Raw genomic sequence first — 14,266 nt, 5'->3', positions numbered from 1 at the left:
ATCCTGCAGAACCATGAGTCAATTAAACCTCTTTTCTTTTTAAATTACCCAGTCTCAGGTATGTCTTTACAAAAGTACAAGAACAGACTAATACAGTTCTCATTCCTTTTTTGGAGGTCCTATGCCACCATTTTCAATGGTGTCACTATACTGTATTTTAAAACAACACAGATTTCCCATTAAAGTGCAAATTTCTGGCTTTTCTTGAAAAACTGGAGAAAAGAGTACAAGGCCCACTCCTTCTCACATGGTAACAGGTGGCTAGAGTTCACAAATTACCATGGTTCTCAGAGCTAACCAAAATCGAATGCAGATATACTGCTCCTCAGCCTTGCCAGAGCAATGCCTTTTCATTTCTCTTAGGCCCTCTTAAGCCCAGGAGTTCAGGACCAGCCTGGGCAACATAGTGAGACCCCGGATCTACAAAAGAAAAAAAAATTATCCAGGCATACTGGCATGTGTCTGTAGTCCCAGCTACTCAAGAGGCTAAAGTGGGAGGATCGCTTGAGTCCAGGAGGTTGAGATTGCAGTAGGCTGTGACTATGCCACTGCACTCCAGCCTGAGTGACAGAGTGAGACCCTCTCTCAAAGAAAAATAAAAGGTGGCTGGGAGCAGTGGCTCACTCTTGTAATCCCAGCACTTTGGGAGGCCTAGATGGGCAGATCACCTGAGGTCAGGAGTTCGAGATCAGCCTGGCCAACATGGTGAAACCCCGTCTCTACTAAAAATACAAAAATTAGTCAGGTGCAGTGGCAGGCACCTGTAATCCCAGCTACTTTGGAGGTTGAGGCAGGAGAATTGCTTGAACCCGGGAGGCGGAGGTTGCAGTGAGCCAAGATCGCATCACTGTACTCCAGCTTGGTGACAGAGCAAGACTCCGTCTCAAAAAAAAAAAAAAAAAAAAAGGTTACCTGAGAGTACTGTTGAGTGTCCTTACTAAGCCCAAGGAAATAAAACAAGCCCAGACACTAAGTCAAATACATTCATTCGAGAGAAAACAGGAAATTTAACTCATGCTACGGTAACACCGGCAGCCTGTGACATCAGAGCAAAGGCAAGGAACAAAGGGATTGTGAAAGTTACCTTTCCATGAGTCTCTCCTTTGAAATTTGATCCATGCTGTTTATTTGAAAGTGTTCAAAACACTCAAGTTATTTTGGTACTGTTTAGGAATAGAGCAATTGAAATGTCTCTTGGTACTTTTCTCCAATATATTCCAGGAGATTAGCCAAAACCACATGCTAGAAATCTGCTGAGAGCCACAGTTTTATTTAATAGGCTATGAGATTCTATTTCAGACTGCTGGTGATACTGAGCTACCAATCAGCTACATGGTAAGGATATAATTGTACAATTAAATATATTTGAGAAAAAAAGTCAAAGGGAAGGCCATATAAACTGAAGCCTCACCATCACTTTAGGTTGGAGTTTAAAGAGGAAGCAGTAGAGGGAGTAATATTTACAGGAGAATGGCTTCCCCTGGGTTGGAGTGGAAAAATACCAAGAGCTGTGACAGGAAAGGAAGTCTACAAAGCATGAGTAAGAGAAGCTGCTACAAATGTGCCCTTCCCCCTCATTCAGCAGCCTCAGCTGATTGTTATAGAGGTCTCCTCCAGAAGAGGCTGAAACCGCTTCTTGTCAGGAGTCTCTTAAGGCAGAACCTACAGACGGTAGAGCAATTTAAGCAATGCTTGGCCGAGTTCAGATGGACTGCAGAGATGTCTCCAGGATTTAAAAATAGTGATAACCAGAGATTGTCGTCTTCAGTGTAAAATGATTCTTTTAAAAAGGCAGTGTGTACAAGCTATTTTAAGAGACAGTATGCTCATCTATGGGCGGGAATAAAAACTTCCTCCCATTAGTTAACTTGCCACACATTAAAAGAAGACTAAATCTTAGCAGTTTGTCTTTAATCTTCGGTGGTGAACTTGGAGAGTTATTAAAATGACTAAGAGAGGCCTTAGTAAAGAAGAAACTGCAATTATTTAATAAACAAGGTTTGAGTATTGAATCCAAGTCACCATATCCATATGTAGGTGGAGGTACATGAAGGACACCTCAACTCAAGGCGGTTTCAGTGACTTCATTATTCCTCTCGCTTTTGGAAGGAGAAGACTTCACTTGGAATGGACTTATGACCAGCACAGAAGAGTTCAGAGCAACAGTGGGGAGTTAACTTAGATTCTATGTTATTATCTCCATAATCTCCGTGCTGCCCCACATTTTGCACTTACGTCACCAGAAAAGATATGTGAATGATCCAAACATGAACAGAGCAAATGGCCTTGAACAGAGTCTAGAAACATTTAGATTGCATATAAAGAAGAACCTTCCTGCCATAAAGGTATTTATTTATTTATTTGAGATGGAGTCTCACTCTGTCACCCAGGCTGGAGTGCAGTGGCACAATCACTGCAACCTTTGCCTCCCAGGTTCAAGCAATTCTTCTGTCTCAGGCTCCTGAGTAGCTGGGACTACAGGTGCATGCCACTATGCCTGACTAATTTTTGTATTTTTAGTAGAGAAGGGATTTCGCCATATTGGTCAGGCTGGTCTCGAACTCCTGACCTCAGGTGATCCACCCACCTCGGCCTCCCAAAGTGCTGGGATTACAGGCATGAGCCACCGCACCCTGCTTATAAAGGTATTCAAATTTGGTGCTGTTACTAAGAGAAGGGTTCTCCCTTACTATAGAAATGGCATTTATAGCTGGGCACAGTGGCTCACACCTATAATCTCAGCACTTTGGGAAGCTGAGGTGGGCGGATCACCTGAGGTCAGGAGTTCAAGACCAGCCTGACCAACATGGTGAAACCCCGTGTCTACTAAAAATACAAAATTAGCCAGGTGTGGTGGCACGCACCTGTAATTCCAGCTACTTGGGAGGAGAACTGCTTGAACCCAGAAGGTGGAGGTTGCAGTGAGCCAATATTGCATCACTGCACTCCAGCCTGGGTGATGGAATAAGACTCCATCTCAAAAAAAGAAAAAAAAACACGGAAAATATAGATCTAAGCCTATTAGTTCTATATAAGATCAGTGAGCCTATAAGACCTATATTACTGCTTCCAGTAATAAAGATATTAACCCTAGAGAGGAAATAATTTGAAGACAGAAAACTGGCGAGACTGATGAATCATAAGCATCTCAAGATGGAGTTAGGAAAATGGAATTTTAAGGGGAAAGGTTGACTGTGCAGTTGAAGCTGGAGCTAGTGTTCTTAGCATCACTTGCATTCCCTGGCAGCTGTTCAGACCTTGCCTCACTCTACCTCCTTGCCTTCCAACACACTCTTTATTGCAAGAAGACTTTCCCTGATGAATCCTTGATAGATCTTAAGCCGCAGATGGAATCCAAAGGAGGATGCGGGATGTGGCAGACTGTTCCCAAACACAAAGCTGTGTAGTCCCTGGATGTCAGAGAAAAGACTCTGAAGTGGTCTGTTACTAGTCCTGCACTAATATCTAAAAATCTAACCACTTACCCAAACTGGAGAGCCTTTTCATCAAGCCAGCTTCTCTTATGGCAGCGGGACCATGCTCCACTCCTTTTCTTTTCTGTCAGTCACACAAATTACACAATTAGAGGTAGAGAAGGTGTCTGGAAAAAAAACCCATTTGGTACATTTAGTTCCCAGCAGGTTCCTCTGAAAACCTGTGACAGCATCAGCCCTTCCATCTATGACTGTCCTTCCAACTCCATTGTTGGAATCACATCAGCTGCCCAAGCCAAGACGGGAGAGGCTGAGCCAGGTTAGGATCCGGGAGCTAGGCGTGTGTGGGGCTGGCTTGGGCCAGAGACTGGGCTTCTGGGCTTCGAGATGACTGAGCGCTCCCGACTGCAGGTTTCCTTCATTGAAGAGAACAAAACAGCTCCTCCCGGCCTCCCGCGCTGGAGAGGCCAGCTCCAATTTCCCTCCCAGTTAATGCTCATTCTGAGTGAATGGATCCAGAAGACTTAAATCCTCGGTCGCTCCTTTTAACCTCCTCCATCGATTCTCCACTGGGGATTCTGACCAGTTTCGCCTCCTCCAGCCCCTCCAAGGAATCCTCTTCCTCATTCTCTCCCCTCCATTACCCCAAGCTGCATCCACCGTTTTCTCGGTCTTTCTGGGGAGGCCGCAGAAACACACCCTCATCCCAAACAGGGTGCCCTCCACCCCTCCCTCCCTCCCTCTCCATCCTCTGTCGGAGGAAATCCCACATGCTCCCACGGTGCCCAGTGGCGGGAACCGGCCAGCTCTTCTCCTCGCCATTTCTCCCCATCCTCTCCTCGCCTCCCGGTCCCCCGCACCCTACCGCCGCTTTCTCCAGGTTCTAGGGGGCGGAGGATCCTGCCCGGCGGTGCCAGGTGCCAGTTCTCACCTGCCCTTGTGAGAACGGGGCTCCTATCACAGCCACGGAGTGGACGGATTTCTTCAGGATGGAATGCACTCGCGTCTGGAGGAGACGCGAGAGGCTGCCCCTTAGGGACATGATCCGCAGCACTGAGAATCTCCAAGGCAGAGGCTCAGCGCGGTTGGAAGCCGGGAGTGAGCGCCACCGCCCGCCGCTGCGCTTACCTACCCGCGCCAGCGTCCGCCCGCCCCGTGACGTCACCGCCACATTGGCCCCGCCGCCCGCGCCTCCAACCAGCCCCCGGCACACCTTCTTCGCAGGCCCCGCCCACCGCTCTGCAAGGCTGGGACCTGCCTTCGATGACGTCACCCCACTCTGGCCTGTGCTCTCCAGCCAGGGACATGCCCCTGCCGCTGACGCCAGAAGGCCAATATCCGGGTCTGGCCAGTAAGAGCGCGGTGACCAACAGGTGTGTCCCTTCGCGGGAGGCGGCCGGCCCATGCCAGGTTCCTGAACTTGGCGGAACGCAGGAGCCGACACCAATCTTCACGCCCGGCTGATGCTGACTCTATAGATGGGCTGGCTGGGTCGGGCCTGGTCTGGCCCTGCCTAGTCAAAGCCAGGATCCATCTGCTTCGTTCTATCTCAAAGCTCAAAGCCCAGGAAACACTCTTAGACTGGGCATCAGTGAAATTTGGATTCGGAGATATAATATAGATGAGAGCTCTCTGAGCCGGGCACGTTTATAAAGAGCCATCTACCTTAGGTATTTTGAATGAAAGAGGTTAGGACTTACAAAGCAATTACCTTCTAGATGTTTTTAATTCTTTATCTGAATAACGGGAGCGCTGGTTATTAAAAAAGCAAATATAGCAACGTATTTAGACTATTTCTAAGCTAAAGAGCTGTAAGTACTAAGTAACTAGAGTTTTAATAACGAATAATAATTTAATAATCTCAGCATTCCAAGAACTTTACCCCTCCAATTCTATACCACAGGTTACTTTTTAAAGCGAAGAAAAGATCAAAGACATAAGTAATTTTCCCAGAGCCACAGAGCTTGTAAGTGGCAGAGCTGACTCCACATTCCAAGTTCTTAACCAAGACACCATGGCATGCAAGAATCTAGACATTATTTCTACCAAATTAATTTTTTACAGAAACACCTGAAATTTATTTCACCTCATGTCAATTTACACACTGCTCTCCAAAACAGTTCAGAGGTCTCCATGGCAACACCATAACTCCAAAAGAGTTTTAGTACCCTAAGACATTTTATTTTTAGAGGCTCTGTTGTATATTGTCTCCCCCTGCTGGTTTAACAATGATGTCTTTGAGGCCTTAGCAAAATAACCACTGTAAGGCAGTGGTTCTGAAAGTGTGGTCCCAGACCAGCAGCATCAGCATCACCTGGATACAGCATCAAGAAGAAACCGGCTGCACATGGTGACTCACACCTGTAATTCCAACACTTTGGGAGGCCAAGGCAGGAGGATCTCCTGAGCCCAGGAGTTTGAGACCAGCCTGGGCAGCATAGTGAGATGCTGACTCTACCAGAAATTTAAAAAAAAAAAAAAATAGCTGGATGTGGTGGCATGTGCCTATGGCCCCAGCTACTTGGGAGGCTAAAGTGGGAGAATCTCTTGAGCCCAGGAAGTCGAGGTTTCAGTGAGCCATGATCACACCACTGCATCTCAGCCTGAGTGACAGAGTGAGACCCTATCTCAAAAAAATAAAAAGCAGCAAGAAACTTCTTGCTTCTTGAGCACCTGCTATGGGTCACCAGATACTTGTTAGAAGTGCAAATTCTTGGGCCCCACTTGCAAATTTACAGAATCAGTAACTCTAGGGGTAGGGCACCAGTAACCTATGTTTTAACAAGCCCTCCAGGAATGGGTGGGGGCGTGGTCAGGGATTCACAGTCACAGATACTGTCATACTTGTTCAGTTCATTGAAATTATGTTGATACTTTTGTATTTCTTGCCCATCACTACATTCAATTTTTTTCCCCCTTTACTAAATGTTTTCTGAAGTTGATACTGGCACAGGTTGCCTCAGGGCTTCCTGTGCTACTGCAAAAACCTCTTGCTTCCGCTGGGCGCGGTGGCTCACGCCTGTAAAACCAGCATTTTGGGAGGCCGAGGCAGGTGGATCACCTGAGGTCAGGAGTTTGAGACCAGCCTGACCAACATGGAGAAACTCCTGTCTCTACTAAAAATACAAAAAGCTGGGCATGGTGGCGGGCACCTGTAATCCCAACTACTCAGGAGTCTGAGGCAGGAGAATTGCTTGAACCTGGGAGGCGGAGGTTGCGGTGAGCCAAGATTGTGCCATTACACTCCAGCCTGGGCACCAAGAGCAAAACTCTGTCTCAAAAACAAACAAACAAACAAACAACAAAAAACCTCTTGCTTCTTGAGCATTTACTGTCGATCACCAGACTGACCTTTCCAAAGTGCTACTTTAATCCTGCATGTCATTTTCAGTGGTTTTCCACTACCTATAGTTTAGTCAGAGATAAATTACTAGTTCCACTTTATTATGCACTGGGAGAGTGAACAGGAGATTGTTATACAGGTTGAGCATCCTTAATCCAAAAATCTAAAATCCAAATCCAAAATTTCAGCACCTACATGATAACGCAAGTGGAAAATTCCATACTGGACCTCATGTGACCAGTCCCAGTCAAAATGCAGTCAGTTTGGTCCGAAGGTAGTGAGTTACCTTAATAGATTGGTCACAGTCAGTTACAGATGGAACACCTTGTTCTATTTTTTTCTCCCCTTCTCACTACTGCACTTGACTAGTCTTAAAAAAACAAAAACAAAACCAAAAAAAGGCTGGGTGCAGTGGCTCATGCCTATAAGCCATGATTGCACCATTGCATTGCAGCCTGGGTGACAGAGCAAGACCCTGTCTCTAAAAAAAATAAAAATAGGGCCAGGTACGGTGGCTCACGCCTGTAATCCCAGCACTTTGGGAGGCCGAGGTGGGTGGATTGCCTGAGGTCAGGAGTTCGAGACCAGTCTGGCGAACATGGTGAAACCCCATCTCTACTAAAAGCACAATAAAATTAGCCAGGCGTGGTGGCGTGCACCTGTAATCCCAGCTACTCAGGGGGCTGAGGCAGGGCAATTGCTTGAACCAGGGAGGTGGAGGTTGCAGTGAGCCGAGATTGCACCACTGCACTCTAGCCTGGGTGACAGAGTGAGGACCCCATCTCAAAAAAAATAAATAAATAAAAATAAAAATAGAAATAAAAGAATGCAGTCAAAACTTTGTTTCATGAACAAAATTATTTAAAATATAAAATCACCTTCAGGATATGTGTATGAGGTGTATATGAACATAAGTAAGTTTCATGTTTAAAGTTGCATCCCATTCCCAAGATATCTCATATGTATATGCAAATATTTAAAAAAAAAAACAAAAAATCTGAAACACTCCTGATCCCAAGCATTTAGGATAAGGAATACTCAACCTGTAGTCCTATTATCTTTAACAATTCAAATTATTATTTATTCCATGTCTGAAATAGTTTATAGTTCATTTTTAAAAGGACAACAATAATAATAAAAATTGTATGTACTTAGAAGCATTCAGAATGTCAACAAACAGCTGCAACTTTTTTTTTGCAATTAGAGTATTCAGTTAACAGAACAACAATTATTTCATATAAGCTGCATCAGAGACAACTGAAGATGTAAAGCTACCATCCCATATATAACTAATTTGTGCTGTGCACCAATGAAAACCTGCTTTAAATTTCCATGTCAATTTACAGCCCCCATAGTGTACCAAACAAGGTACAGTATGGAGGCTATTAAAAAAATCACCAGGACAGGGCTATCTAATGACACATTTGGTAGTGTGTTAACTGTACAAAAAAAAAAGACAGTGTACAGTTTAAAAACAAGTCTTACATTTCAATTTTTTTTGTCTTTAAAGGAGTGAGTTGTGTACAGGGGGGTTAAATGCTTTAGTGACAAGAAAAAAAACTGCACTCGAACTTATTCATCATCACCATCTTCTTCATTTTCCTCCTCCTCATTCTCTCCCTCTTCTTCCTCTTCTTTCTTTTTCTTGCTTTTTTCAGCCTCAACAACTCCCTTTTTAGCTGCATCAGACTTTCCTTTAGCTCAATATGTAGCAGTATCCTTTCTGTATTTTTCCTTCAGCTTTGCAGCCTTCTTTTCAAGGCTGCTTGTCATCTGCAGCAGTGTTATTCCACATCCCTCCCAGTTTCTTCGCCGCATCACCAATGGACAGGCCAGAATGTTCTCTTTTGACTTTTGGGCCACATACAGAACAGAACAAGAAAAAGGCTGAAGGAGACCTCTTGGGTGCATTGGGATCCTTAAACGTTTTTTGTCTCCCCTTTAGGAGGGATATATGTTTTCATTTCTCTTTCATAACGGGCCTTGTCCACCCTTGCCATAGCTTCAGATTGTCCTTTCTCTTTAGCAGACATGGTCTTCCCCCTCACTGAGCACTTCTTAGAAAACTCTGAGAAGTTGACTGAAGCATCTGAGTGTTTCTTCTTACGCTCCTCCGGACAAGTTTGCACACAAAATACATATGATGGCATTTTGCCTCTTGGCTTTTTAAGATCTCCTTTGCCTATGTCTAGTTATTTTTCCTCAGCGAGGCACAGAGTTGCCTACGGCCCATCCGGCTCTCACTTGCCCCGGCACTGTCTTTATGGAGCTCAATGTACTGCCTATAATTCATTTTTAAACCCCCAAAGTTCATAAAACAGCAACTCAAAGCAAAACAAAAAACAAACCCCAAAGTTCAAAATGAATACCTGCTTTTATTTTCAGAACCGGCATTTAATTTAAAAATCTGTTTTCAAAAATAAAATTCTAAAGTCATAAAGAATGAGTTAAGTTTAAAAATTTACTTTAAAACTTGTACCCTGTTAGTGCATAGCTCTAGGACCCCTTCTCAGGTTCAAACCAGCTTGCTCTATTTTTCTTCTTCCATTGTAGGAGAATCTAGAGATTTGGCCTCTTTCCTTTAATCGCGTGGCTGCCAACACACACTCTATCCCTTAATAGGTTGCTGGGAGTTGTGGGGTGGGGAACTGTGAGGGAGTGGGAATAAGTAAGACAAAATTGTCAGGTTTGCTGATTTCTGGGGTGTAAATACTTTCTTATTTATGAGCTCCCATTGTGATGTCACTGAACATGGAGTTGTGAAGAGGTGCTCATTTATACAGTATTTCTACCATACAGATACAATCAACACAAAAAAAAACCCTCAAGGACATAAATAATAGGAAGACATAGTAAAATAATTAGGCAGTGATAAGTCTGGAGTCTATATTATCTTTGATTTTAATATAATTTATGTAATTAAATTATTACAGGCTGGAGTACAGTGGCACAATCACAGCTCACAGCAACCTTGACCTCCTGGACTCAAGCAATCCTCCCACCTCAGCCTCCTGACTAGCTGGAACTACAGGTGCGTGCCACCATACCCAGCAAATTTTTTTTGTTTGGAGAGATGGGTTCTCATTATGCTGCCTAGACTGGTCTTAAACTCCTGGGCTCAAGTGATCCTCCTTGCCTCAGCCTCCCAAAACTGAGATTACAGGCATGAGCCACCATACCCAGACTGTAATCTGATTCTTAATGAAGGTTGTGTTCGACAACTGGCTCACAAAATTCCTAAAAATTGCAAGCTGCTAAGAGCAGGCTCTAGCATACCATTGTTTACTGCAAATCCAAGGGAACTCAGAGAAGGGTAAACTACAAATTCTCAAAGGCAGTGTAGTGGCAGAAAAGTGTGATACCTTTCCTCATCCATCGTAAGGAACAGCCACCACTCCTATAGCAAATGACAGATTAACAAGAGAGAAAAGAACCAGGTGCAGTGGCTCATGCCTATAATGCTAGCACTTCAGGAGGCCAAGGCAGGAAGATTGCTTGAGCCCAGGAGTTCAGGACCAGCCTAGACAACATAGCGAGACCCTGTCTCTACAAAAAATAAACAAAATTAGCTGGGTGTGGTGGTGTGTACCCGTAGACCCAGCTACTCAGGAAACAGGAGCCAGGAGGATCCCTTGAGCCCAAGAGGTCGGGGCTGCAGTGAACTGTGATCATGCCACTGCACTCTAGCCTGGGTGACAGAGAGAGATCCTGTCTCAAAAAAGAAAACAAAACCAAAAGAAAATTATAACAAATTTATTTCATCAAAGTTTTACCTGACACTAGAGCCTTCAGAAATGAAGACCCATTATCCCCCAAAGCAGGGCACCACAGTGATTGCAAAGCGGTAGTGATTTGTAGTTGTGGATGCTGAACTTGTGTGAGATGTTGATTCTGAACCTCTGTTTGGCAATCTTTGAATCTTCTTGGTTAATATTGTTTTGGCAAATACAGGCTGTAATGGTTAGATGATGGCAGTGTTTATGGGTAACACATGTGCACACTTGGCATTGATAACCCTGTTTCCCAAATACTCCCCAGATAAACTTCCTGCAGTAAGAGCAGTAGGTGGGCTGCCTCAGGTATGTGAGAATAATCTTGTTTCCATTGATCTGTTTTATTGGTGGGGAGGGGTTGGGTTTGGAGACATGGTCTCGTTCTGTCACTTGAGCTGGAGTGCAGTGGTACGATCATAGCTTACTGAAGCCTTGAACTCCTGGCTCAAGAAATCCTCCACCTCAGCCTTCCAAATAGCTGGAACCACAGGACTGCACCCCCACTCCTGGCTAATTTTTATTTTAGAGACAGGATCTCACCATATTGCTCAGGCTGGTCTTGAACTCCTAGTCGCAGATAATCCTCTCACCTCAGCCTCCTAAGTACCTGGGATAACAGGCTTGACCCACCATGTCTTGCACTATTAGGGTTATTACCACAAATGCTTTCCTCTCTGGCTGCAGATTCACCCAGCCTTGGAAGGTGCTCAAGGTGTTGGCCATGCCGGCAGTGCACAGCCACTCCCAGTGAAAAAAAAAAACAAAAAAATAGCTCAGAGCAATCTTTTGAATCTATGCTCCTGTATTGCAATCCTCAAGCTTGGCCCAAATAAATTCTCTAGTTATATTAATTTTGCCTCAGCTTCTTCCTTTTAGTCCACACTGGAGTTGTTACCAGGGCAGCTCTAGAAATATAGCTGGGAAAGCTCACTATTTTCTTTCTTTTTTTTTTTTTTTTTGAGACAGAGTCTCCCTCAGTCGCCCAGGCGTGCAGTGGTGCGATCTCGGCTCACTGTAACCTCCACCTCCCTGGTTCAAGAGATTCTTGTGCCTCAGCCTCCGGAGTAGCTGGGATTACAGGTGCCAGCCACCACCCCTGGCTAATTTTTTTTGGTATTTTTAGTAGAGATGGGGAGGGTCTCACCACATTGGCCAGGCTGGTTTCGAACTCCTGGCCTCCAGTTATCTGCCCACCTTGGCCTCCCAAAGTGCTGGGATTACAGGCGTGAGCTACCGCACCCAGCCTATTTTCTTAAACCATAAACAGCTGTGAAAGCTCATTATTTTTTCTTAAACAGTGTTTTTCTAGTCTTTTTATCTATAGGTACCTTGCTTAAAAGAACACCAGATGACCTGGGAAGCCACAGGAGCTTCAGAACCCTTCGTCAATTACCAGAGGAAGATAAGGCTGGTGCAAAACTGGTGACAACCAGAACCGGAAGCTCCTTGTTACCTTTAGATCATTAAGATATCATTACAATATCAAAATCCCACCCATAGAAGAAAATGCCCACCATTTTCTGAACATGCATTGTATGAAGATGCATGTTTATGATCTTGGGCTCCCAGCACATATTTACATACCTCCCCTTCCCTCATCTAACTCCATAAAATTCCCCAGCTTCCTATGGCTCTGGGAGAAGGTGTCTTTAGAGCAGGGGTCCCCAACCCCTGGGCCATTCACTGGTACTGGCCTGTGGCCTGTTAGGAACCAAGTTGCACAGCAGGAGGTGAGTAGCAGGTGGGCAAGCAAGCGAGTGAAGCTTCACCTGTATTTACAGCTACTCCCCATTGCTGGCATTACTACCTGAGCTCCGCCTCCTGTCAGATCAGCAGTGGCATTAGATTGTCCTAGGAGTGTGGACCCTATTGTGAACTATGCATGTGAGGGATCTAGGCTGCATGCTCCTTATGAGAATTTAATGCCTGATGATCTGTCACTGTCTCCCATCACCCATGGATGGGACCATTTAGTTGCAGGAAAACAAGCTTAGGGCTCCCACTGATTCTACATTATGGAGAGTTGTATAATTATTTCATTATATATTACAATGTAATAATAATAGCAATAAAGTACACGATAAATGTAATGCACTCAAGTCATCCCAAAACCATCCCCCCCACCCTGGTCTGTGGAAAAATTGTCTTCCATGAAACTGGTTCCTGCTGCCAAAAACGTTGGGGAACATTGCTTTAGAGCAAGAGCTCTCTATTGTTGGCCAGAAATAAAACCTGCTTGCCTTTTGTTTTTCCAATTGGTTGTTTTTAATTTGCAACCAATACAAAGTAGGGAAAGAACTCAGTTTACCAGTGATACAATTACAGGGTACATGTGGCCAGGCGTGGTGGCTCACACCTGTAATCCCAGCCCTTTGGGAGGCTGAGGCAGGTGGATCACCTGAGGTCAGGAGTTCGAGACCAGCCTGCTCAATATGGTGAAACCCCATCTCTACTAAAAATACAAAAAAAAAAAAAAAATTAGCCAGACGTGGTGGCTGTAGTCCCAACTACTCGGGAGGCTGAGGCTGGAGAATCACTTGAACCTGGGAGGTGGAGGTTGCAGTAAGCCGAGATGGCACCACTGCACTCCAGCCTGGGAGACAGAGTGAGACTCCATCTCAAGAAAGAAAAGAAAGAAAGATAGAAAGAAAGAAAGAGGGAGGGAGGGAAAGGAAAGAAAGAAAAAGAAAGAGAGAGAGAAAGAAAGAAAAAGAAAGAAATAATTAATTACAGGGTATACGTTTACATGAGGTGGTCATAGCCCAGGGGCATCTTATGGATGACGGCCGCCATCAGTGGCGTTAGTGTAGAGCTCCTCATTGTACATGGGTTTGGTGGTCCTCCATTGGTGCTGGTCTGGCCCACGTGCACCTCGTTCACACTCACCATCAGGTACGGCTCCAGCAGCTGGTGGCCCTTCATGAGCAAGTGGCACAGGTATCACAGCCTGATGGGTTCTTCTTGCCTGCTGCCCTGAAAAAAAACCATCGAGAACCGCAGAAGTTGTAGCAAAGAAATAATTTAATTAATAATTGCAGGGTCAAGCCAAGTGAGGAGAACAGGGAGAAATTTCTCAAACCCCTCTCTCCAAGAATTTGGAGGCTAGGGTTTTTTAAGGGTGCTTTGGTAGGCAGGGAGCTGGGGAACTGAAACGATTGATTGGCTGGGGATAGAATCACAGGGGCCTCTCAAACTGTCTTAACACAGCTGAGTCAGTTCCCAGGAAGTGTGGGTGGTCTCAGGACCAGGGGGCCTCTCTTGATCTACTGAAATGCTAAATCTGAAAAGGATCTCCAAGACCAGGTCTCTAGGTTTCATAATAGTGAGGTCATCTATAGGAGTAGTTGAGGAAGTTATCAATCTTGAGACCCCCATTACATGACTTTGGGGCAGTAAGCAACTTACAGAAAACAGAGGAAGCAACAGCGGCTCATTCTTTAACTATGTTCAAGCCCCTACCACAATTCCTCAGCAAAGTTCAAGCCCCTACCATAATTGTAACCATGTCATATGAATGTGGCTTTGATCTCCGAACAAGGAGGGACGTCAGTTCTCCTTGCCTCAAAGTTTAGCTATAAACTAAATTCCTCTTATAGTTATCTTGGCCTCTGCACTAGAATATACAAAGCAAAAACAAAAAACAACAAAAACCCCCCACCAATTTAGCTTGCAAGACTAGTAGCAAAATGGAGTCAGTCATGTTATATTTCATTACT

At 44.8% G+C, this 14,266-nt stretch overlaps 1 protein-coding gene and 1 pseudogene across 1 annotated transcript in view; both read right to left on the bottom strand.

Moving 5' to 3' along the window:
- The window catches only part of ARG2 (arginase 2), a 33,984-nt gene extending 29,297 nt beyond the window's left edge, over positions 1-4,687 (bottom strand). Inside the window, exons 1-2 of the mRNA XM_004055332.5 lie at positions 4,366-4,687; positions 3,486-3,558 (exon numbers count right to left, since the gene is read on the bottom strand). Coding sequence (XP_004055380.2) covers positions 3,486-3,558; positions 4,366-4,476 — 184 coding nt within the window. The 5' untranslated portion in view covers positions 4,477-4,687. The remainder of the gene's footprint in view (positions 1-3,485; positions 3,559-4,365) is intronic.
- Positions 4,688-8,349: 3,662 nt separating this feature from the next.
- On the bottom strand, positions 8,350-13,472 carry LOC109023143 (putative high mobility group protein B1-like 1; annotated as a pseudogene).
- Positions 13,473-14,266: the final 794 nt, after the last annotated feature.

This window comes from Gorilla gorilla, chromosome 15, assembly GCF_029281585.2.
Source record: "Gorilla gorilla gorilla isolate KB3781 chromosome 15, NHGRI_mGorGor1-v2.1_pri, whole genome shotgun sequence".
In the NCBI taxonomy this organism is placed as follows: domain Eukaryota; kingdom Metazoa; phylum Chordata; class Mammalia; order Primates; family Hominidae; genus Gorilla; species Gorilla gorilla.
The sequence above is the reverse complement of the archived record's forward strand: the minus strand, read 5'-3'. Positions and strand labels throughout refer to the sequence as shown.